The following is a 24,681-nucleotide window of genomic DNA, read 5'->3' on the forward strand; positions in this document are numbered from 1 at the left end:
GAATATATAACAAAATGAAAACCATTAAGTGCCTAACGGAACGATAACTAGTTATGTTATCTGGCATAGTGCGTATCGCAGCCTACCTCTGAGGATACCAGATTTTTAGTAAATGAAGACCAAACTTGGTATAGTGTCGGCTTGTACATTAGCACTGTGACGCTGCAGCACCCCCAAGGAAAAAATTAAATTTTGTTAGTGTTTATATAAATAATCACAATGCTTACAATATTATATAAATGCAATACATGTTAAAGGTTACAGCTTATGTTTCGACATTGATTGAATAGTTAATAATTGGATTTCTTCGCTTAACGCTTTAGATTACGAAACAAATGCACTGCGATCTAACGAAGTGTCGGAATTATCACGTTTTGCCAATTGCAGCTAGACTCGCCGATGTTCGTTTGCACTTGTCACTGCGCGTAACAAGTGAACCGGACACTCCGCGTTGAGCAGTATCGCTACGAATAAGTTGTATGCTTGTGCACGTTATTTCTGTGAGATATGAAACTTATTATTGGTGTGTGTTTATGGTTAATGTGAAATATTTTGGGTAAATCTTATTTTATTCTGTTAAAATAACGTATAATTATTTATTTATTATAGATACAAGGCTGAATTATGACGAGTGTCACTGTTGAAAATATGAAAAGAATTATATTTTTTCAATTATCGTTACCTGAAAAATTATCTTTACGCGAAACAGATGCACTTGTCACTGTATAACAAGAGAATCTGACTCTACTCTCTGAGCAGTGTCACTACAGACAAATTGTATGCTTGTGCACGTTATTTCTGTGAGATATGAAACTTTTATTATTGGTGTGTGGTCGTGGTGAGAGTGAAATATTTTTAATAAAGCAGTTTTTAAATATTTTTAAATATGTAAATTTATTAATAAATTGGTTACTGATTAAGAAAAAAGATTTTTTTTTTTTTTTTTCATTTTGTATATGCAGCACCCCCACTTAAAATTTTCACCGGCTGCCACTGGTGTCATGTTTTGGTTTTTGTTGCACTTTGTCGAGATGAGGGTTTCTGAGAGCTGAGATTTCCTTGAACATTTATTACAAAATAACTGTGACCAATATAAGTTATTTCCGTTTTATGCCATAGTATTTAGTGACTAGTGTTGGTCGTATGAAAGGCTAGTCCCCGTCTGTATTCTCGTTTCTTTTTTGACATCCTTGACGTGTTCGGCTAGGAGAATCTCTCCGGAACATACTGTTTGACCGACATAGCAAATGCCGCAAGGACAGTGAATTTTATAGACTCCTATATTTTTATGGGCAGGTGTGGCGGCTTCAGAGATTTTTAAAAGCCTTGCAACTTGCAATCTTGTAAAGCGGGGTGAAAGTGAAATATGTTATGAATTCTTTCTTGCTGATAGGAACTATTCAGTGTTCTCTCTAGTTTCCTAAAGAAAACAGTCAGTAAACTTTTATAATTTGTCAATGTATAAGTTTTCATGATATCAGTTATGATGTGTAATTGTCATTTTCGCCGGTGCAGAATTCGATTAGTAGGCTACACCAAATTTCTAGTCTATCCCAGTTAGTTTGGAGATCTAAGTCGACACCTAGTAATGAGATGCACCATGGGAAGATGAAGACTGGATAATGAATTAGAATCTCTAATCCACTCACAGCACCTCTTATGCTAGGCTGGGATCCACTCAGTATATTGCTTCAATATGTTTCCTGCAAAAATCAGTAACCTACAGCACACTCTGTACCGTGAGTACTCTAAGGATTAAATAATTTGGAAACACCGCTCTAACATAGCACACTGAAGATACATCTGGCCTTACAACTTGCACTTTGTTTTATCAGTGACATAGCGATCTCCCATTTATATATAACAGCTTCAGTTTTAGTTTTAGCTTTAGCTTTAATTAACAGCATGTAGCCAACATCTTTATTTTTATTTATTTTTTCCGGTTGTGTCTTTTTTGCAGTTGTTTGTGGTAGTGTGACTCAAAACAGATTTTGGTAGGCTAAATAAGTACTGTTGCATTTCAATGATATATATGCAGATCATGTAAACTAAGAATTAGTATAATTTTAGTATATAGGCTCTGCGGTCTCATGTGTGGAAATGATATAAATAAAAATAAATAAATAATTTGTGCCGAGGAAAGTTAATAAATTCGTATTCTCTTTCATGTGCATAATTAAATGTATATGAAGTTGCAAGCACAAACTACGATGGAAATACCGTTTATTATATTATTTTGCAGCATATTCGAATTATGATATAAATAAAATAAAATAATTATATATAAGTAAGTTACTGACACGAAATCTAAATATAATGTATTGATTCGGTTGATCACATCCCCTACTTACATCCTATCCTATCAGTGGTCCTAAAAGGCGCTTAAGCGCCCACGACCTTTCCAAGGTATTCTTGGACTTCGCAACCGTAACTCGAGTTAAATATGTTAAATTGTGAATGAAACTATGTTGTGTAATTTATTTTTTTTCATTCACATTTAACATTGCTTATTATATATTAATCATGATTTGTATAAAAAATTACTTATTATTCCTTAATTAAGGATTACTATTTAAATATTTATTCTAAACTTAACCTACTATTAATTTATTAAATAATAATATGTGTAGAAATTTATGATAACTAGATATATATGTAAAGTAACGAAAAGTGTATTATAAATAATTGTATACGTAATGAAAGAGCTGATTAAGTAGCTCAAATATTCTGTTTATTCTTATTTGTGAAAATTTAACGTTATGTAATCACTTATGTAACAGTAGAGCGTTGTGTTATATTAGCGAAATGTTTACGTTCATGCGTTGTCATGGAGACGCATGAAATAAACAAGCACGAGTCGAATACAGCGTGACCTTCGGACTGAAAGGGTTGGAAAAGAAAGAGAGAAGATTATTAATTAGAGAAAAGAGAGGAAGTTTTTGCGGAGCGGAAAGGAAGGTAGGATACAAGCAAAGGAAGTGGAAGAAAATTATAAGTTCTCTAGGGCAGAAATTCATGAGAATAGTGTTTAGAAGTGAGCCAAAACATAGTGAACCATATACTTAGCTGCAAGTGAAGTCATTTGTGTTGTAAAAGAAAATTAATGCCGTAACCGGATAAATAAAGAACTGGACATTCAATGCAAAATTCTGATTAGTTCCAGTTAGTCTAGGACAACGTCTTAATTCTATGTTGCCCTGAGAAGAATTATATTGAGATTAACTAGTTTGAGAAAAGTAAACAAGGAAAGATATCAGTGCCTTATTGATGTGTTTTTTTTTTAGATTAGTGAAGCGCGATTAACAGTAGTTCATTTAAATCGTTGGAGAATTTTTATTAATGTGTTCCACTAACGTAAATAAGTTAATTCATAAGTGTGCTCACAATTAATTGATGTATTGAAGATTGTATCTGGTAAGAGTAGTCATACTTGTTTGTTTATTCTAATTAACATATCTTCGAAGTTCAAAGTCCGAAATAAGATTGCTTGGAATATTGCCTACCTTGATTAGTGCCTGTTGTGAATTTAAACATTAAGTACAACTGATAGATATGTGCAGACTGATCAAATGAGAAGTTTTGTTTTATTAACTTGAGTTAAGAAAGATTGTAATTTTGAAGCTGTGAATTGTATGTTAAAGTTTAGAACATTGAATTGGAATGAGTGACTTAGCAAGATGTATTAAGTTATTTGTATTGTTTCATTTAAAAGTAGAATTCATGTATTTGCTATATTATATCATATATTAAATGTTTTATTTTGTTAATCTAAATATTGTGTTTGCCTGAATTCCCTTTTATTGCACCGTTCATAAATATTCGAATCTTGCGGATGCCCCAAGTGGAATAGTAAATAATTCGGCCTAAACTAATGAGAAGACTGCTAACTTAATTAAGAATTGATCCTACTATTTTATATAGACTAATCTAAAAATAGGGTGGCGCAGTATAATTATAAATTTCTCTACTTTTGGATCGGTGATCAATTTGCGATTAAGTGTTATATTGATAAGAGTGACTTGAACCAAGATGGCGGATTTAGAACATAACATGAAAATAGAACGTCACGACAACATCCCCTACTTACATCCTATCCTATCAGTGGTCCTAAAAGGCGCTTAAGCTCCCACGACCTTTCCAAGGTATTCTTGGACTTCGCAACCGTAACTCGAGAATGAGGTGGTTAGCCCTATACCTCCCGGTGTGTCCTATGTCTGTAGATGCGTGTATTCAAGGGACCGGTTTGCCCTTGAGGAATGAAAAACTTCAGATAAACTGTGGAGAAAACTCCTACTGTCCACGTCCATGACCGGCTAACTTGGCTATGGCTGAGGAAGATCCTTTAAGCTCCTCACGTCAGCGACAGGAATCGAACCTAGGACACTCCTTCCCCAGGCATATGGTTGCAAAATGCATAGCTACTAGGCTAACTGCACGGACACTTACATACTTGCACAGAATTAATATAAGGGGGACCAGAAAGTAATCAATAATTTTTAATAGTTTATTTTTAGCTGATTGTATTTTTTTAAATAACATATAAATTATTAATTTTGATTTTTATTTAAATATTAGAATTACTTTTTTATTTAAAAAATCTTTTTTTTTTTTAATATGGCGGACTTTAAGGTTGAAGAGCACCATTTATGTCATTGTATGCTGTTTTTGTTTCACCAAGGAAAGAATGCTACCGAGGCTACCAAAATCATTTGCTCAACTTATGGAGTCGTATTGAAGGTTAACAAATGTCAGCGATGGTTTAGATTTGCAGAAAAAAAATTTGATCTCTCTGATCGTCCTCGATCTGGAAGACCTCTTACTCTAGATGACGATACTCTTAAGACTTGTTGAATCAGATCCAAAACAAACCATACAAGAATTAGCAGAGAAACTTAATTCATCATGGTCGACTGTCCAAGAGCACTTGCATAAGAGTGGCAAGGTTCTTAAACAGGGTGTAGGGCATGAACTGTCAGACAACAATAAAGCATAGAGACGGACGATTTGCAATTCATTGTTGACCAGACAACAAAATGACCCCTTTTTGGAACGAGTCGTAACTGGTGACGAAAAATGTGCTGTATAAGAATATTAAACGCAAAAAACTGACTTTCTCCAAATTAAACTCCAATTACAACACCTAAAGATGGACTTCATCCACAAAAGGTTCTGTTGTGCGTTTGGTGGGATATTCATGGAATTATTCATTACGAACTCATGGAACAAGGTAAGACTATCACAGCAGCCATCTACTGTGAACAATTAGAGCAACTACATCAAGCATTATTAATCAAACGTCCTGCGCTTGTCAATCGAAAAGGGGTAATTTTGCAGCAAGATAATGCAAAACCACATTCTGCAAGAATGACTCAAGAAAAAATTAGGCAGTTAGGATGGGAACTTCTACCACATCCTCCATATTCGCCGGATATTGCCCCTATTGACTATTACTTATTCAAGTCCTTAGAACACAGCATAAGAAATAAAGCCTTCCATTCGCAAGATGATGATGTACAAAAGAGTTTGATATCATTTTTTTGCCTCCAAAGAAAAAACTTTTTTCAAAAAAGGAATTCTAAACTTAGTAGATCATTGGAATAAGGTTGTAATTAACGATGGCGATTATATAATTGAATAATGTTAATTTTTTCTTTAATAAAATTTATATTAAAAATGTAGTTAAAAAATTGATTACTTTCCGATCCCCCTAATATTTAGAGTAAAAATGTACATGATGTGTCTCTAAATCCCTAGTCTCAGCAACTTGTGCAATCTAGTTCCATCAATACATAGGTGGTAATCTGTTCATCACAAAATGCATAACATTACACTTTTGTAAATTAACCATAGTACCCACACTATTTCAGTCAATAACATATTGTGTTGTTAGGGACTACGAAATGGCAGCACCTGTTTACCAGTCCCTTCACTCGATGCCCTTAAATTTAGTGAATTTTGGGCCAGCTATCTCTAATTGGCTACCGGTGGAAACTGAACTGCCCACTCTGTCTTCAAAAGTTACATAGGGCTAAAGCAACATCGCCTACTCTCTATGAGGGAATAAAAGGCGTTAGCTGTTTTTTTATTACTTAAACTGACAACCATTCTCATTGTTTATACTGTCAGTCTATTTAAATCACCTTTCATGACCTCCATCACTAAACAAACACACGTAATAACCACAGTAATAAGTTTTAATAAGTAAATATTTCATCCTAAGTATCTTAGGACATCATCAGTACAGTTAATTCAAACAATACTAGGAATAATACAGTTAGGGCGCATGATTATAATGGAATCCCAATATGCGTGCAGTAGCGTGTTATAGAATTAAATTAAAATATAACTGGAGGGAAAAAATACATTAAAATATGATAACATATATAAATAAATTATTTAACACAATTTTGTATGACAATTTCCCATACTTTAGGAATAGTAAGAACGTCATTACGGTTTAGATTTGGTATGTGAAATAGGGCTTCAGCACTTTCTTTATATATATATATATATATATATATATATATAAAGAAAGTGCTGATATATATATATATATATCAGGCCTCCCAACACGGTGTTGAAAACCCAAACCATTGGATCCATTGGGAAAAGTCCAAACTTTTACATAGATCTTTTACATAGCAGGTTTCCCCTTCCCGGAAACTCGGGTTTTTCATCCCGCATACAGACAAATCGGCCCTTCAGAACACAATTTATAGTAAAAAAAATACTAGCTGCGGTGTGGTGGTAGTAATGGGCAGTAGATGGCGCTGATGTAGATTATTAGGTGAGGTTCGGTGTAGAGGTGGAGGTTGAGAGTTGTTCCATAGGTGTCCTTCAATAAAGAAAGTGCTGAAGCGCTACTTCACAGACCAAATCTAAACCGTAATGACGTTCTTACTATTCCTAAAGTATGGGAAATTGTCATACAAAATTGTGTTAAATAATTTCTTTATATATGTTATCTTATTTTAATGTAATTCTATAACACGCATATTGGGATTCCATCGTAATCATGCACCCTAACCGTATGTTATTTCTAGTATTGTTTGAATTAACTGTACTGATGATGTCCTAAGATACTTAGGATGAAATATTTACTTATTAAAACTTATTACTGTGATTATTACGTATGTTTGTTTAGTCATGAATTCTCCACAGGTTTCATTGTATAATAAATGATCTCCATCATCTTTATTAACTGCTTCTCTACCCAGTTTTTGTATCATCACAAAACAAATTAATATTACACCTCAGATCATTATATATATATATAACTTGGGAAATGGAGTAAAACCAGGTTTAAAATAGCTTGGTATCTTTAACATATATATAATATTTGAAAAAAAAAATATATTTAATGACTATAAGACCGAGATAACGTATAAAGATTTTAATGATAAATATTACTAGTTTCGGCATATAGCAGCCTTCTTCATGTATTTATAAAGGAAAAGAATACTAATAAACATTGAATTATTTAACAAACTAGAAATTACAGGTACAAATTGCCTCACATAATCGATACATAAAAACGTTGTATTTATGGACACAGAGCACGTTCTCTCTTAAATGAACAAGATGAACTACAAAAAGAAATGAATCACCTCACTCTTATTTTTAAACAAAATGGATACTCTGAAAAAACAATTAAGAAATTTCTTCTGAATCCTCCTAGGCAGTGCACAACAGAGACTATTAATTTTAAAGGTAGCATCTCCATTCCATACATTAGCACAGTCTCTAAGAAAATAGCTAAAGTCCTTAAAAAAATATAATATCAGGACCTTCTTCACCACATTTCCAAAAATCCGTTCTCTAATCAGCCATCCAAAACCTACTCATCACAACCTTAAGTACCCTGGAGTATATAAATTGTGGTGCAATTGCAATATCCCATACTTTGGTGAAACTAACAAATCTATTGAACAACGAATAGAAGAGCATAAGAGAGACATCTCTTACAAAAGATCTCATGCAACTGCGTTATCCAGTCATGTTCTTTTTTCAAATAATCCTAATGATGACCAACGAAGCCACTCTGTCTGCTGGAATAGATCAGAAAATATCTTTCGCTGTGATGATGAGTTTGAAAGGAAAATCGTAGAATCAAGGGAAATCCTACTAAACCCGGTCCACTTAAACAACAATTTAAGTTATAACATCCCAGATAGCCATGCTGCAGTTATTCAATATTGGCGTTCACGTGAACCTGCACACACAATTGCAACAAACAATGGCACGCCAGTTGGAACAACTTGAAAAAATACAACGTTTTTATGTATCGATTATGTGAGGCAATTTGCACCTGTAATTTCCAGTTTGTTAAATAATTCAATGTTTATTAGTATTCTTTTCCTTTATAAATACCTGAAGAAGGCTGCTATATGCCGAAACTAGTAGTATTTATCATTAAAATCTTTATATGTTATCTCGGTCTTATAGTCATTAAATTTATATATTTTTCAAATGTATAACAACCGAGTAAAAGCTGATCATCACATATATATAATTATTTATAAAATAATTATATAATTGTTTTAATTTATTAAATTATTATTCTTATTATTTATTTATTTATTGTCAGAGAGGTCGCTTTGCGTTTTCAGCATATTTGTATACTTTTTTAAACCTTAATCGCTTCCGGTTATTGTCGATAATGCTTAATGCTAGACTTAAACCAGAAATATATTAGCTTTAATGAATATGTAATAAGTTTTAAACTTATTGACAGGTTTTAGGAATCTTTTTAATAATCCCAGTTATATTTGCCTGAAAATAAAGATTATTTTCTAGTCAATGGTAATTAGAAATTGTTTATAATATTCAGTAGCAAACAAAATATTAAAAATGGTGTCGATTTCTACAGAATATTAATATTTTATAATTTCTGCAGATTTGGTTATAATATTTCAAACATGAAATTTTTGGAATATTATAACCGAATCTGCGGAAATTAAACCGTAAAGAATAATATGCTCAGTTTCTCTTTTAATATTCATTTAGAAGTTTATCATTGCATATTTATTTTATTATCAATAGTGTTCTGAAGAAAAAAAATTGTAATGTCGATATCAGGATTATTTCTTTATATAAAACACTTATAATTTTATATTTATATTAATATATAAACATTTAATATATAAAACAATTAATATATATAAACAATGCAATTTTTCCATATTCTAGAAATAAAAAAATAAAAAAGAGGAAAATGAGTCAAAAAGGTGTTTGCAGTTTTGTAACATTTAAAAGGCTAGGTGGGGATACGGTTAAATCTTTTCCTTAAAACCATTCGCTTGCCGTCATTCGGACGCCACTGTGCATCCGACCCAGACCTGCTGGAGACCATTTGTGTACTGTACTCGGTCCGATGTGTGTGCAGGTGAAACTACGTTCGAGGTCGACCAGCTAACCCACATTTTCACAATAATTCTATGAGGTTACTATCCTAGGGAGAAAGGAAAGCTGGAGTAGAATAGTTCCATTTGTTATATAGATTATTTTTCTTTATTATCTTTTTGTGTCTGCAGCAAGCACTTACCCCCTGTAATTGTGCTATGTAATTCAAAAGAATCATTACTGATCACTCATGTGTGCTGCGAGTGTCACGTGTTGAACTATAGCAAGTGCGCTTAACGCTCCTTCTGGTAAAGATAAAAGTTTATTTTTATTTTATTTGTCCGTACTTCAGATCTGTTTCTTTTTTGCATCGCTTCCAAGACTAATTTCTTCCCGGTACACGTGTTTATGTGTTGTTCTTTCGCTTTTATGTTCCACGTGGTTTGTCAAAATTAAAACCTACTTTGTTACCTGGTCTTTTTCTTAAAGTGATGACACGTCATTCACTTTATGTATATTATTTCTATTGTAAAAGATCAAAAAATTCAGTTCCCTGGAACTGATGTGTTTTCTAAAGCAATAACTTTTTCTGTAAAAAACCTTTCGAGATAAACAATGGATTTAAGTTGAAGCATGAGTTAAGCTGAAATTTTTGCAGTTTTATCTTTATTATTTTTTTTTTTCAATTTATCACCGAGCCATGAAATACTGTGAATAACATACTTATTCTAATTTTTTTTAAATAATAATAATAATAATAATCAAACGGATGAAAGAGGAAAATTAGTAAAAAGTCAGTTAGATGCATATCAACAAGCACACTACTTCAGTATATGAAAATGGGTAGCTGTTCCCATAATGCTCTTGAGAATATTAAACTGGCATTTTTTTTAAAAAAATATTATTTACACGTTTAACTGTATCTTGTAATTCTTGCCAAATTTTTGAAGAAGGGACGTAGGCTTCCTTTCTTATTTTATGAAGAGGACCATGATTTTTATTTGCTGCTATGTTAATATCGCCTGAAGACTACTCCATTTGCAATGAAAAATTTAACAATTTAACACATCTCTAAAAAGGTTCGTAAAATCTGATTTGTATTTGCACACTTGCAAAAGGTGTTTTTACGGATTACTACTCAACATCTAATTTTCACTTTAGTTAACGTGTTTTAATTTGGTAAACATGTTAGCAGAATATTAACTTGCATTTTTTGAAACGCGACCATCTCGTGTGTGCGCGCGCACACGAGATGGTCGTGCGTAGTGCTGAAGGAATTTAGTTTTAAAAAATATCACGGAGCTAAAGAAGTTAATTTTTTGAGCGAACACAATCTCGATTTCACACCACGAAAAGAAGAGTGTGTTCAGTGTATGCTAGGGCATTCTACTGCCGTGGACAAATAAAATAATAATAATAATAATAAAATAATTCGGCTCCGTTGTTTAATTACTTTTTTGAAAATCAGTTTTCTTCTCTCGTGCCACTTTGCCTTCCTACTCTCGACGTTTGTAACACCGTGATTTCCATAATTTTTTTAAATGCGGAATTAGTATTTTCGATATTTACACAGGTGTTGTTTACACAAGTTGTTTAAGTATTCTTAAACAACTTGTGTAAAACAACCGGGTCTTAAGTATTCCATACTGTAATCCGTGTGTGTTCAGGGGGACTTAAAACCCAAATTTTGGGTGAAAAAAAAAATCTACTTCGGTATAAGACCGGCTAACTTATCTTTCGTCGAAAAAGATCAGATGAAGGTTCCTCACGTCACGGACGGGAATCAAACCCAGGCCTTTCCGGCTAAAAGACTTCGTCTGTACCAATTGAACTACAGAGGCTTTTTTTTTTTTTTTTAAATCATTTGCATGTATTCACTTGACGAAAGAAAAAAAATGCGAGTTTTCGAGAGCGAGAGGGCGTAGAATCCTGCTAATTCTGCTTTCTCATTGTGTTTAGAAGTCAATACTCAAGTACTATTGAGAAGTCAACAATCAAGCACTAAAGTCTGATTGGCGATATTTTTCAATTGGAGATGAGTACTGACGATTTCAGTTGCTACAATGAATGATGATTAACGAAAGTAAGAAATATTATTGCTAATCACGATAATAATATCAATTAGAACTTCATTAGATGATTGGCAAAACTGAAAGAATTGGTGGCTAACCTGAATTTGAAAAGAAATGGTAAAGAATTATCGAGACGCTCAGTGATAAACCTCTACGCTTATCAAAGGAAGATTAGATATGAAGATAAAAGCTCAAGCAAACTATATCAAAGGGAAGGAAGGAAGTATAAATGAAATGTATGCGATGGTGCGATATTATTTTCTAACTCATATGATGAAATTATTACCGGATTAGGTTCAAAATAAAGGATGAAAAATAAATAGCATTTGTTTTATGTCGGGACAAATTGTGTAGCATAAAAAAATCGAATGGGCAATTAAGGAAAAGCACTTAAGTAGGTCAGGACCTTAAACTGCATGCCAAACTGTTCTGGTATTTGATTTAGATAGCGTACTGTTAAAATATGCAAGCTATGATGCTGAATGCATCAAGACATCCATTCACTTACAAAAGAAAACTTTTTACTTATGATGGTCGACTTCGTTTAAACAAGAAGGGATGAAAGTTTTTACAGATATCATAAACCATCATTTCACCTTTAAATTTGGGAGGGGGGTAAAAGTGGTATTCGGTTTGTAAATAAATCTTATCAAAAGCAGACCGGAGCAGTTTTAAATAAATATATAGCATTCAGCATAGAGATATACTACAGCGTATTTCTTGTCTGAGTGTTATCTGTTATGTAAATTCCACCCATCCTTGAAAGGTTGTAAATTGTACATATAGCAATAACGCGGGTGGTCCAAGAATCGGGAATCCTTCTTCAAGCTACTTCAGTCATTCGATAATCAAAGAATTGATCTACCAACTTAAACAGAGAATGGATAAATGTTTTTCAGGCATTAATTTTTTTTGGGGGGGGGGTTAAAGGATAGATAATCCTGGAACCCTGCTCAGAAGCAAATGTGGTTCTTTTTTAAACTGCTTCAGGTCTCCAATATGCAGAATGATGGTCCCACATAGGGTGGTGAAAATCGTCTACTTGCTTATCTAAGAAGGATTTTTTTTTTTTTCAGATATCATAAAATTTTCGCCTCGCATTCAAATTTCAAAAATTGAAAATTTGAAGGTAGAAGATTTTAATTTCTCTGTCTGACAGTCATTTTTCTTATTGGAGGCCCGAAGCAGCTTGAAACGCACATTTGGTTTCTGAGCCCAGTTCTTGGACTCACATTGTTACTCTATGTTTGCAACTTACGTTTACAACATGGACTTATAGCTTTCATGGGTCGGATTCATATAAACTATGCTAACACTACCGACAACAGTATTTTTCTAATAGGGTAATGGATTGTATAAAATTTGCTGGTCTGGTTGGCCGAGTGGTTAGTGTATCCGCTCTTCAACCATCTGGCTGCAGGTTCGAATCCCGCCTTTGAGTATGAATTTCATCGCCCGGTGTGAGACCACCTCTCCGCTTATTGGAGGTCTGAACTGTCTTGAAAATTCCATGCTTGGTCTCTAGAACAGCGTTTCCGGACTATGTAGTTATTTTATTTAGCAAATAACGTACATAGAGAAAGTGATAAGAGAAAAACAAGTGGAGCTATTGCATAAAACAGAAAAAGCATCATAGTTTAACAGTGAGATTCTGAATCCATAATAAAACTTCAGGTTTAACATAAAAAAAGTTCACGTGAGTTCCAGGATAAGAGAACAGAGGGCATTCACTAACAATATGGTTCATAGTTCTAGCTACATTGGCACAATCATGATATGGAGAGTCTGTCCATTTCCTGTGGAGCATCTCCCATGTTTTGGCTTAACTCTGGCAGTTGGATCAGTGTGTTTCTGCCAGTATAGTTTCTAGGCAGATGTGATACCAAAAGGTTTCATGCAACATTTACAAACAGCTCTCCAGGCAGGTTGTCTAGAATTCAATCTATGAGTTGCTGTGTAGAATAAGTCTTCGTATATGGATATGTCGCTGTTCTCAGTAATTCTATTCCATAGGTTACATAAAGCCCTTTTCCTCCTTAATATTACTAAGTGTCGGAAGCGGGTAATTTGGTGTTGATCTTATTGTTCTAGATAAATCGCATGGTTTGGCTGAGATGGACATCCGTGAGTTGTGTCAGCCGGTCTCATACGAAGGTGGAGGGTTTTTTGTCCCGCGCTAGAAGAGCACAAAATAAATAAATAAATGGTACTTTAAAAAATAAACGACTGAAAATTTTTCCGAGTACCAGATTTACTAGAACAAATGAAAAAGAAATTCCTGCATTAAATGAAATAATTGTTATAATTAATGTAGACTCAATACAGAAACGCGTTGATAACGTTGTCGCAAGATATTATGCATTCGCTTTCCTTTGGGGGAAAAAAAAAAGTCTGACTTCAAATTCACTCTAGAACGCAAGGAGAAGAATGGTTTACTGAAGTGAGCTAGTCCGTCTCATACGTAAGTTTTTCATCCTGCAAAAAATTAAAGCGGTCCTAGAGCACACGCAGTTAACAGAACAGCACAATGGATTCATAGTTAGTTGCTTCAGTCACAATTCCAGCCAATTCGTCTTAAACAAAAACTTTTTTCATCGATGACAGATTGATCGCCACAAAAGATGGCGATCAATGTATGTATGTGTGTGTGTGTGTGTGTGTGTGTGTGTGTGTGTGTGTGTGTGTGTGTGTGTGTGTGTGTGTGTGTGTGTGTGTGTGTTGTGTGTGTGTCCTATATAAAATAGTAGTCTCAGGAGTTGAGATGGATGGTGCCATAAAACCTCTTAGTACCACCACTGGACAAATGTTTCTTGCCAATATTTTTCAAGGTTTAAAAAGATTGGCAGAAAATATAACTTCGAAAAGGTTCAGAACTACGAATGTAGTATGCATTATATGCGAACCCAGAATCCAAATTTGAGTCCATTCGAACTTCAAGTACTACGAAAGTCCTAGAGAAAAAAGCATCGTATTAGTTCCTTTCTAAAATATAACTTTATTTCAAATTTTTGTAATTGCCTGCTTAGTTGGCTTAGTGCTTAGCTTAAAACACGTGAGCTCACAACTCTGTTTATTGGATGCCTGAAGAGCCTCATAAAGTACCGTATTTGATCTCTTGGAAGGATTTTCGGATTATTAACCCTTGGTTAACTCATGATATTAACACATTATAGGTTTATAAACTTTCATGCTTAGAGGTTACATAAAAAAGTTTATTTTTCAATTTTTACATCTTAGAATTTTAGTGGAGCTTTTAATTAGCCACACACACACACACACACACACACACACACACACACAAGAATTTCTTGATCTTAGATAATCTGATTATTTAAAATATTTGATTTTATATTTGATCCTAGATATTTGATTTGAGATATTTTTGATTAATTTTGTTAATCAAAATTATTTTTTGATTATTTTGTTATCTTTTGAAAAATTGTGATTAAAATCAAAAGCATGATCAGTGTAATTTCTCTCATAAATATCATAAGTTATATCTAGCGCTGTGTTATAATAGCAGTGTTAAAAATTGTTCAGAAAAGCGTTGTATATTCATTCTTCCGTTCTTGGCTAAATTTCCTGTGAGCCAACGTCAATTAATATGGGAGTGCATTAGTTCTCAAAGCGTAGGATGAATCCACATTCTTGAAAGTTAGCACAGAAGAGTATATTGCATTCTGAAATCTCTCTCTCTCTCTCTCTCTCTCTCTCTCTCTCTCTCTCTCTCTCTCTCTCTCCCTCCCTCTCTGTCCTCTGAAGATCATTTCCTTCACTTAATATTACTTCCCCACTCGCTTAATAGCAGTCTTGTCGAAATCTTGGCTAGAACAACCACAACAACAACACCATACGGGCACAATATTATGAGTAGATCTAAATCCAACAGAAAACCTTTGTTACTTGCTTAAAGTTAAGATAAGCTGAAAAACTGAAAACTCCAAAGCACTTGATTGTGATAATAGTGAGAGTGTGGTATTAAGAGATTTCATTCGATTATGTGAAATCAGGGCTTGACAAATTATGCAACTCGCTATGAAAAAAAAAAAAAATAAATAAACGCCTCCATGCGGAAAAGAGTTATAAACTATGCAGAAGTGTTTAGGGTGAAAAATTACAACTATTAGGTGCAGGACTGAAAAGAATATGAGTGTTTTTTTTTTTTTTTTTAATATACTTTTAGAGTTTCCTATGACACTGCAGTTTAACGATATAGTCAAGCAGTTATCCAATTTAGCATCAGCAGTTTACACCTGAATGGGTATAGATACTTCTTATGAGAAGAGGAGGAAGAAAGGAGAATGGAAAATTAATTCTTTATGAGCAAGCTAGTGAGATAATAGTGTAGAGGTTCGAGAGTTTGGGAGAGTAGGTTATAAGGAAATGAGAAAGTAGAACAGAGACAGAGGCTACAAGGACTGAAAGAGAAGTATATAAAGAAAGAAAGGAAATGGAAATGAAAGGCAGGATGCCGTATAGGTAAAGAAAAAATATCGCGAATGAAAAGTTAACACTTAAGGATGTAAAGGATGGCAGAGTGATCAGAACTTGTTTTTCTGGTAGAGATGAAAGGTACAGTAGACTGTCAGGTTGTAGAAGAGCCTATTGAAAGAAATAGTTGAAGTTGAGGTATGACTGATTTGCGCAATCAGAGATTTTCTATGAAACAAAATATTAACGACAAAAAATGTCGACATCGAAAAGAAAACAATACGCTGTAATTTGAAAAGATCTGTGATTGAAAATTGTATGGTGTACAACTGTGAAAGGGGGAATTTTTTTTATTTTTATTTTTAATGTTGATAAGCGGGGAATGATTTTGATGATGTTTGCATTGAGTGAGAAATCAGTGTAGAATATTTGTTATGGTTTTGATGGAGATAATAATTAAGCCAGAGTATCAGGTAAATGGAAATTATCATTATGGATAGTTTTTAATTAATCGGAAGCAGCAAATAGAATATGGCATTAAAGAAAGCGATCTTTACTTAAAAGATCTTCAGAAGACTGACATGTGCTCTTTGAGTCATGAATTCGAACCGAATCCAGCTCTCATTCATGACACAACGAAGATTTAAAGGCAGCAATTCTTCACTCCCCCGTCCTTCACCGAGTCTTCTGATGATTTGCTGTCTGTTTGTAGTGCACCATACAAGTCAAACCTGAACATTGTTTGGAACTAATGTTTGGACTGCACTCAATAGTTCTTCCATATAAACCAAGGTCATGAAAATCACGTAATATTTGTTCTGGCAGAAAAACAGTACCAGAGCTGTGGATGTGCCGAATCCCTGGTTGACGGAATCACAGATGTTGTAAAAGGCTTAGCATTCATTCATTCATTCATTCATTCATTCTGGAATGAATGCACATCCCTTTTAAAACACTCATCTTTCTTTCCGCACTTTATTGGATTCTGTTTTTTTTTTCACCATTACGTTTCCATTTTGTAATAATATCAGTGATTTATGCTCTAATTATGCTGATAAACTGATTGATATTAACTTGATAACCTAGGATTAACATCTCTGGCTGGAAGCCAGTTAATTCTATAATATACTTTTCTAGTGTTGAGTTAGCAATTGTATGAAGTATTCTATGACAATGGAAATGTCCATATGATTTTGGCAACCGATTTCAGAATTTGTTGATTTTTGGTGCATGCAAGCAGAGATTTTTTCCTCAGAAGAACCTTGGATTTTTATCCCCACAACTCAGCAAACTTGATAGAACAGATGCGAGTGAGTACAATAGTACTGTCACCTGGGCATGGTAAATGTTTGATACTGGCTCTTACTAATTTCTAAAAAAAAAAAGCTAAACTAAAAGAATGCCACTTACTCTTTTTGGGGAATAAAGAAGGCATTAGATAATTTATCATATCTATATAGAAATTATGTCAAGCTTTTGAGGATGATGATGAGATTGCGCATGAAGGTATCTGTATGTGTGGTTTTCTATAAATAGAGATCTTCAGTTTTTGTGATACATATGCAACTTTGACATCCTAGAACAGGAGAGAACCATTAACTTCCATCTCCACAGTAAATTGTATTCTTGGGCGTCGATTGTTGAGATGGTTCAGGTACTCTTTTAGAGAATCCGGATCATGGCTCCACATTAGGGAAACATCGTCAATATACCTTTTCCATAATCTTTGTTTCAATGAGAAGGAATTGATGGCTTTTTTCTTCAAAGCTTTCTAAATATAAATTTGCCAATATAGGATATAATGGATTGCCCATGGCCAAGCCGAAGTTCTGTTTAGCAAATAGTGTGTTTAAATAGGAAGTAACTACAATTTACACAGTGAGTCAGGAGTGCCATAACTTTTTAAAAGAATTAGTATCTCTTCCATGAGCACATTAATAAAGAGGGAAATAACATCGAAACTGGCCATAATTTCATATTTTTGTAGATATATGTCTTTAACAAAAGAAACGAAGTGTTCAGAATTCTTGATGAAGGTGATAGAACCTTGTTAAACCTTTTTTTTTTTTTAATATTGGCCAGATTATTTGGCTAAGTCCTAAATTAGCAGCTAGTTGACTGAAAACTGTTTACATTTCCCTTAACAATTATTCTAGTCGTACATCATTATATGTATACATATGAATTATAAAGTATTTCATAATTAATTATCTATAATTAACAAGTATAACTGTTTTATGAGTTTAAAATTATGTACAATTAAAATTGCATTTTATATAAATTAATTTAATTTTATAAATCGTCTATGACGGTGCCGCTACCCACGGCGAAAGGTTTTTGGCTCGAATCCCAAGTCTAGGATACCGGGTAAATTTATAAGAGACTTTTCAACTGAAGATGAGTTAGTCTCATAGGGAGATGGAATATATTTTTTTCTCTTGCAGAAAAATCGATGAAATACAATACATCGATAGACAGGATTCATTGAATTATGTTAGCATTAATTGAGCTTATAAGAAGCCAGGATTACTTTGCCTTCATAAGAAGCTAAATAACTGACCATTGAACCTGAATAAGTAACAAAAATATGGGGAAAGAGAATTAATTGTAAAAATGCAATTATAAGCTGTCAATTATAATTTTCATAATTATTAAAGGATTATGAATTCGTTGCATTATCACTCCGTACAAAATACTAATTAAAAAATTTGGCTTTCTACGAGATTTTACTTTATTATTTGGATAACATTTTCTTTACAGATATTATTCAATGACTACGTCTTGAACATTGGACTTCAACAACTGTAACTTCCTTTAGCAACTACACTTTGCACTTTGTAGAAACAGATGAAAATTCATGTCATGAGCTTCGTGACATCCACTATGAATATCTTATGTTGTTACGCGGCGCAAGCGCAGCGTAAAAATAACGGGATGTAGAGCGAAGGCGTGCGATTGGCCGTGAAATACAAGGGCGACCTAGACATCGCACCGTGTGGTTGGCAGAGCGATTAACGCTTGCAATCTGACTGCACGCATATTCGAAACTACGGTAGTCAAACATGCCGAGAAGACTCGATATGGGAATGAGCACGTGCTGCACGTGACAGATGTGTTCAAGCGCGTGAAAGGAAGAAGGCACAGGGCAGAAGAAAGCATACTGATGTACGCGGTGACCGTTTGACTGATTAAAGTGTAGCTTCTTCGTTATAACAAGACTGGAAGGGGAAATAGTGATCTCGGATAGTGTAATGATGCGTAATGTTAGGGTGTCGATGGAGAAGTTCGATAGTAAAGGCGTGGTGCTGCAGTGTCGGACTTGTTCTCTTGTTTTGCGTCCACGGTAAGTTTGTTATTAGCCGACTACTCGTTTATTACGGTTCAAAAATTTTCAAAGTATGCGTTATGACGGTATAAAAACACCCATCATACAAATCGTATTCCAGGTATGCTTAGATTATGCATTCCAATTGCTAAGAACTCCCCACGATGAGTCTTATGACTCCAACTTTATTTTTTTTTTATTTTTAAAGCACACCATTTGTGCTGATTTAATTTTAAGTTCCGTATTTTGATTATATTCTCGACGTCATTGTTGATTTCTAATTGCCGTCAAAATGTTCTATCTTTCTAATGCTTCCATGCGATAACTTGAATATCGATCTTATGTAGGGGTGGCAGGAAGGAAAGGGAAACTATATTTTAACGTCGGACTCCCTGGTTTTATAGCAATTTTTAATATTGTTATTAAATTCTTTAATTAATTTGCTAGTATGCTAGTGCTGTTTCAAAGGAGAAAGCATACGCTGTTATTCCCCCCCCCCCCCCCTGTTTTTTTCTTCAAAATTCATGTTAAACGTTTCCTACTTACTGAATTGTCATTTGAGAATGATTTATTCTGTCAATATCATTTTCAAATGACATTGCACTTTTTTTTTTATTGTCGAGACTGAATTTTGAGTTTCACCCCCCCCCCCCCTCCTTCAGAGCTTCATATGCCGTTTCCCCCTTGTCAAAACGCCAATACATGATATTTTAAAAATTCCAAGTACATTTCATTTTTGACTTAAGTTTGAGTTATTAAATGATTTTACCATTTTAACATATTTTAAAGTCCTGTGTACTTAATCTAAAAAAAAAAAAATCCTTCCCATTTTTCCAAAACAAAACGAGTACAATGTTAGCATATTAACCATATTTTTGAATGGCTTACATAAGTTCGACCAACTTGGTTGGTCGAATGGTTAGCGTATCCGCTTTCCAGCCAATAAACAGGCCCGCAGGTTTAGATCCTGCCGTAGGCATGGATGTTTGTGGATGTGGATTGTTCTGGGAGATGAATTTCATCGCCTGGCGTGAAGCCACCTCCCCGCTTATTGCAGGCCTGCAGTGGCTTGAAAATTTCTGCGTTTGGCCTCTAGAGCTGAGCTTCCAGATTACGTTATATATATATATATATATATAAAATCAACGGCGGCTCGTAGCTTGAAATAGTGGGGGTGCTGCAACTTTAAATATACATACACACTGTAAGTACAATGTATATGTGTTTGGATAAAATATCAAAATTATGGTAAAAATTAAAAAAAATAAATAAACATGAAAAAATATTGTTTATTATCGATAAAATTATACAGTTTGGTATAATTCAAAATTACTTAAAAATAATGGGACGTATAGCTAGATACTCGAATTGGCTTAGCAAGCTTAATATTGCGGGAGCTTGGCCGTTCGGTAGTATTGAAGCGAGAGTTAAGCCAGAAGGCAAAGCTGGCTGTCTTCAATACAGTCTATGTCCCCATCCTTACTTATGGTCATGAGAGTTGGGTAATGACCGAAAGAATGCGGACACGAATCCAAGCGGCTGAAATGAGGTTCCTTCGAGGGGTTGCGGGGCTGACAAAACTCGACAGAGTCAGAAGCTCTGCAATTCGGGAAACCCTCAATACTCAACCGCTGCTTCTCCGTGTTGAGAGATCACAGTTACGTTGGTACGAGCACCTGGTCAGAATGCCACAAGAGAGGCTCCCTCAGCAGGCCCTCTTTGTCAAGCCAGAGGGTGGGAGGCCACGTGAAAGGCCAAGGACTCGCTGGATAGATTATATCCAAAACCTTGGGTGGACACGTTTGGGAATCCCACCAGAACACCTGAGCTTGGTGGCAGAGAATCGTGACCATTGGAAGTTCCTCTTGCAGGTGTTGCCCCCACAACCCAATTAGGAAGAGTGGGTCTTGAAGATGTATGTATGTATACTTAAAAATAAAATATATATCTTCTTGTTTTGTTTCATGAAAAAGTATTGTTTATTAACGATAAAATTATACAGTTTAGTATAATTGAAAATTACTTAAAAATAAAATCCATTCCTTTAATTAAAGGAATGGATTTATAATTTTTGGACATTACAATTCAATCCTTTAATTGTAATGTCCAAATATTAACGAGACGGAGTAAACACGATAAGCACTACGAACACGCTACTACTGGCGCAAACTGCATGTAAACAACAGTGGAACTGCGCGACGGACAGTGCCGCATTACGCTAATAGCTCGTATCTCACTATGACGTGCATATGCTTGAAGGTGTGCAATATGACACTGTGGTAAACACAGTGCTGCTAGCGTCCTTGACTCTCGTGCCACAAAATAAGAGAATTGTATAGGATTGTTGATGATAAAGTTAAATATTAGAAGCAAATATAAATAAATTAATATATTTATATGTCGATAAAAATTGGGGATCAGTGCCTATGCTCGAGTCACCCCTGTATATAATCAATAAAAATAGAAAAAAATTTCTTAGCCCACCTGCGGATACGAATGTACTATAAGTTTACTCTGGCTGAAGAAATTTTAACTAAAAGTTGTCAAAATTCCACGGCAAAGAGTAATGGACCAGTGCACACTAATTCTGATCATTCCACATTTTATCTAAAATGGTTTATTAAAATGTTATAAATTGATTTACTTTCTAAACGCTTTTTTCTCTCTCATTAACTGAACATTTGACAGTACTGCCAAGTGATCACCAGATAACATTGTAGAACTTTTTAGGCAAAATAGCAAGCGTTAAACCGTGCGATTTTTTTTTTTTTTGAAATAACTTTCCTTAAAATATTTTAACAAAACAATGAAAAGTATATAAGGAATAATTACTCCAGTTTGTTATTGTAACCGTGTACTGAGCGTAATTGTCTCGTGTGTGATTAGCCCTCTGCAGTGATGTCCCAATAGCTGGAAAACCTTTCCTTGTTAAGATCCCGCTCAGTTTATAACAAGTATCGAAAGAAGCATTTCACGTTATGTATTTTTAACGTTATCAAAGATATAAGAGTATCTCTGTACGTTTTACTATAATTTTGTTAATCAACAAATAAACATTAGTTTTTGTCATAAGTAACTGAAAATAGAACTACAGAGAACGGGGAGAAAAACTATGTCAGTCCCTCCACACATTTCAGGAAGACAGATGGTTCTATAATTATGAGTAACAAAAATCGTTTTTGTATTTTTAAAATTTCATTACACTTAGGAACAAATAACTTCTCTCTCTCTCTCTCTCTCTCTCACTCAAACCACTGCTTCTTACAACTGCTAGCACTCTATAAATTTCGTATCCGCTCACCCTTGGAATACTGTTCCCACATTCTGAATTGTATAACCTTCCCAAATTGTTTGAATACTATTCAGAGGAAATTAATCTAGATGGCAGACTCCTCTCAGGAAAAAAAAAATTATTGGCAACGTTCCGCTGATCTGGCCGCCATCACTTTTTTTAAGCCTGTCAACATCTCTTTACTGTCAAGTTTCAAACCTACCGAACTTGCTTCACATACTCTTCTTCTTTCATTCCAGCTACCTGCCTGCCTGTGTTCTTTGTGGTGGTTTTCTTTATGTTGTTTCCCCCCCCCCCTAAAGAACTGTGACTTCCAGCTATTCAAGAAGCACCTCAACAGATTCCTGCTTTTATCTACTTACAGTATTGATGGTCTGTAAGGTTTTGCAGCATCGAATGTGTGAAGTAATATACCAAATAATTATGCATGAAGTGTATATAATGAAAAATACTTAATTTTGTCCTTTCTTATTTCAAAACGAGTTCGTTTACTTTTGTCTTAGGAAGGAAGGCTGTCATGGTTTAGCTTTTATTGTATGGAAGTTATAAAAATTATAGAAATACTTCTTACGCCTTCTTACTGTTCCAAAGCAGTAGACTGAGCTCATTTAGCTCTAACTTTTGGAAATCAGTGGGTAGCCAGTCTCCGTTCTATAGCTGAGCTCATTGCTGCCGATGATTTTGGAGGAATTGGTACTTTCGCCATTCTAAACATAACTACTCATATTATTGTCCGAAATAATGAATTTTGTGCTCATTTTTAAGCTGCAGTGTTAAAAACATAATTTATATATGAGGAAAAAAAATCATCTGCATTAAAGAGCAACCAACTTGAAAATTGACGGAAAAAGGCCTAGAAGTTCCTGTAGCTGGCGATTAGAACCGAACTTATAATGCATTATAGAACCAAAAACGTTTTCGCAAGATTATACCGATACCAAAGAGAAGATACTTAAAAATAATAATGTCCAGAAGTAGTAGAAAGGACTTTGTATGTTATTTGGGTTCTTTGGTGGCAGTCTTTAGAATCAGATTACATTATTAAGTTAAATTCAGGTGACAGCTGAGTTTCGTAAAATTTCGACAAGATAACTAATGTTATGAAGTGCTGGTATTCGCCTGTGACGTCCCATGCAAAGTCTCGCGACGACATTAGAAACTGTAACACATCAAACTAAAAAGGCCTAGGAAATCTCCCTTTGATGAAATTCAGACCGTCTTTTTCAACCGAAGGACACTGTTCAAGAGGTAGCATTCAGTTTGCAGGAAGATTCTGTCAGCTTGCATTTTCTTTAGATCGAAAATCTGGGAGAGTGGGAACTGGACAATGATCAGAACATTTTTCTAACTCATATTGAGTTGTTTGTTACTCAGTAAATGAATCTCTTCCAAGCAGTGATTTTTGTTTAAAATATTTTATTGATGTAACGATTACATGGACACTGGAAACATACTGTAAAGACGTGTATTTGTGAATGAAAATCGATAGCGTGGAGTACAAGATAACTGTGGCATACAAAGAGAGGGCCGTTTTAAAATCTGATAATCATCCAGACAATATTTACCTGGCATTTGTAGCTAATGAATAACATCTTTGGATTCCTATATATGCTGGTGAAATGGGATGCAAGGTAACCAAACATGATAAAGCATTAAAAAATAAATTAAAAAAAGGACCGCATTTAAGTAGTTAGTAAACATTGACATGTAAAAATGATTGCATAACTCAGTTGATTCATGTAAATAAACCGTTTATTCTACTGCGTCTAGACATGTTAGAAGTTATAGTATCCCCAATACTGCACTGACATCCTTGCATAAATGAAGTCTGCTTTCCTTAGTTTTCAGTAATCCATTCCGAAGGAACCCAATTGAATGGGGTTACTAGTTGCATTCACTTAATCATAATAACTCTTGTTCTTTGGAGTGGAATATATATGGGAAAAAGATTGACACTGTTTCTTTTGGGAAATAGGATCGTGAACTCCGGCGTTATTTCAAAATAGGGAAAATTGAAGGCTTTCCCAATTGCCGATCATTATTCACTTGCACTGAAACTCGATGAAACGACTTACAAGACGAAGAATGAGTAGTTTAAATTCCAACTCGTTGCAGAACATGCACATTAGGAGATGTCATCATGAATACATTGTTTCACGTACAACATGCTAGACTACTCAGTCTTTTCCCCCAGGAAGGAACTTAGACGTAACCTTATA

At 34.4% G+C, this 24,681-nt stretch overlaps 1 protein-coding gene across 2 annotated transcripts in view; it reads left to right on the forward strand.

Annotated features, from left to right (window-relative positions):
* Window positions 1-2,612: 2,612 nt before the first annotated feature.
* Window positions 2,613-24,681, forward strand: part of LOC150098889 (basic phospholipase A2 RVV-VD-like) — a 96,595-nt gene continuing 74,526 nt past the window's right edge. The window contains exon 1 of one of the 2 annotated variants that reach the window (XM_090405277.1): window positions 2,613-3,414. Coding sequence is in view for 1 of the 2 variants with exons in the window: in XM_090405275.1 (XP_090261401.1) it covers window positions 19,107-19,188 (82 nt within the window). In the remaining variant the exon portion in view is untranslated. Of the gene's footprint in view, window positions 3,415-18,965; window positions 19,189-24,681 lie in introns of those variants that run through there. The other variant, XM_090405275.1, reaches the window with a different exon arrangement.

Source organism: Typopeltis vanoorti, chromosome 15 (assembly GCF_054136105.1).
Source record: "Typopeltis vanoorti isolate ZY-2024b chromosome 15, IOZ_Tvanoo_1.0, whole genome shotgun sequence".
Lineage (NCBI taxonomy): Eukaryota > Metazoa > Arthropoda > Arachnida > Uropygi > Thelyphonidae > Typopeltis > Typopeltis vanoorti.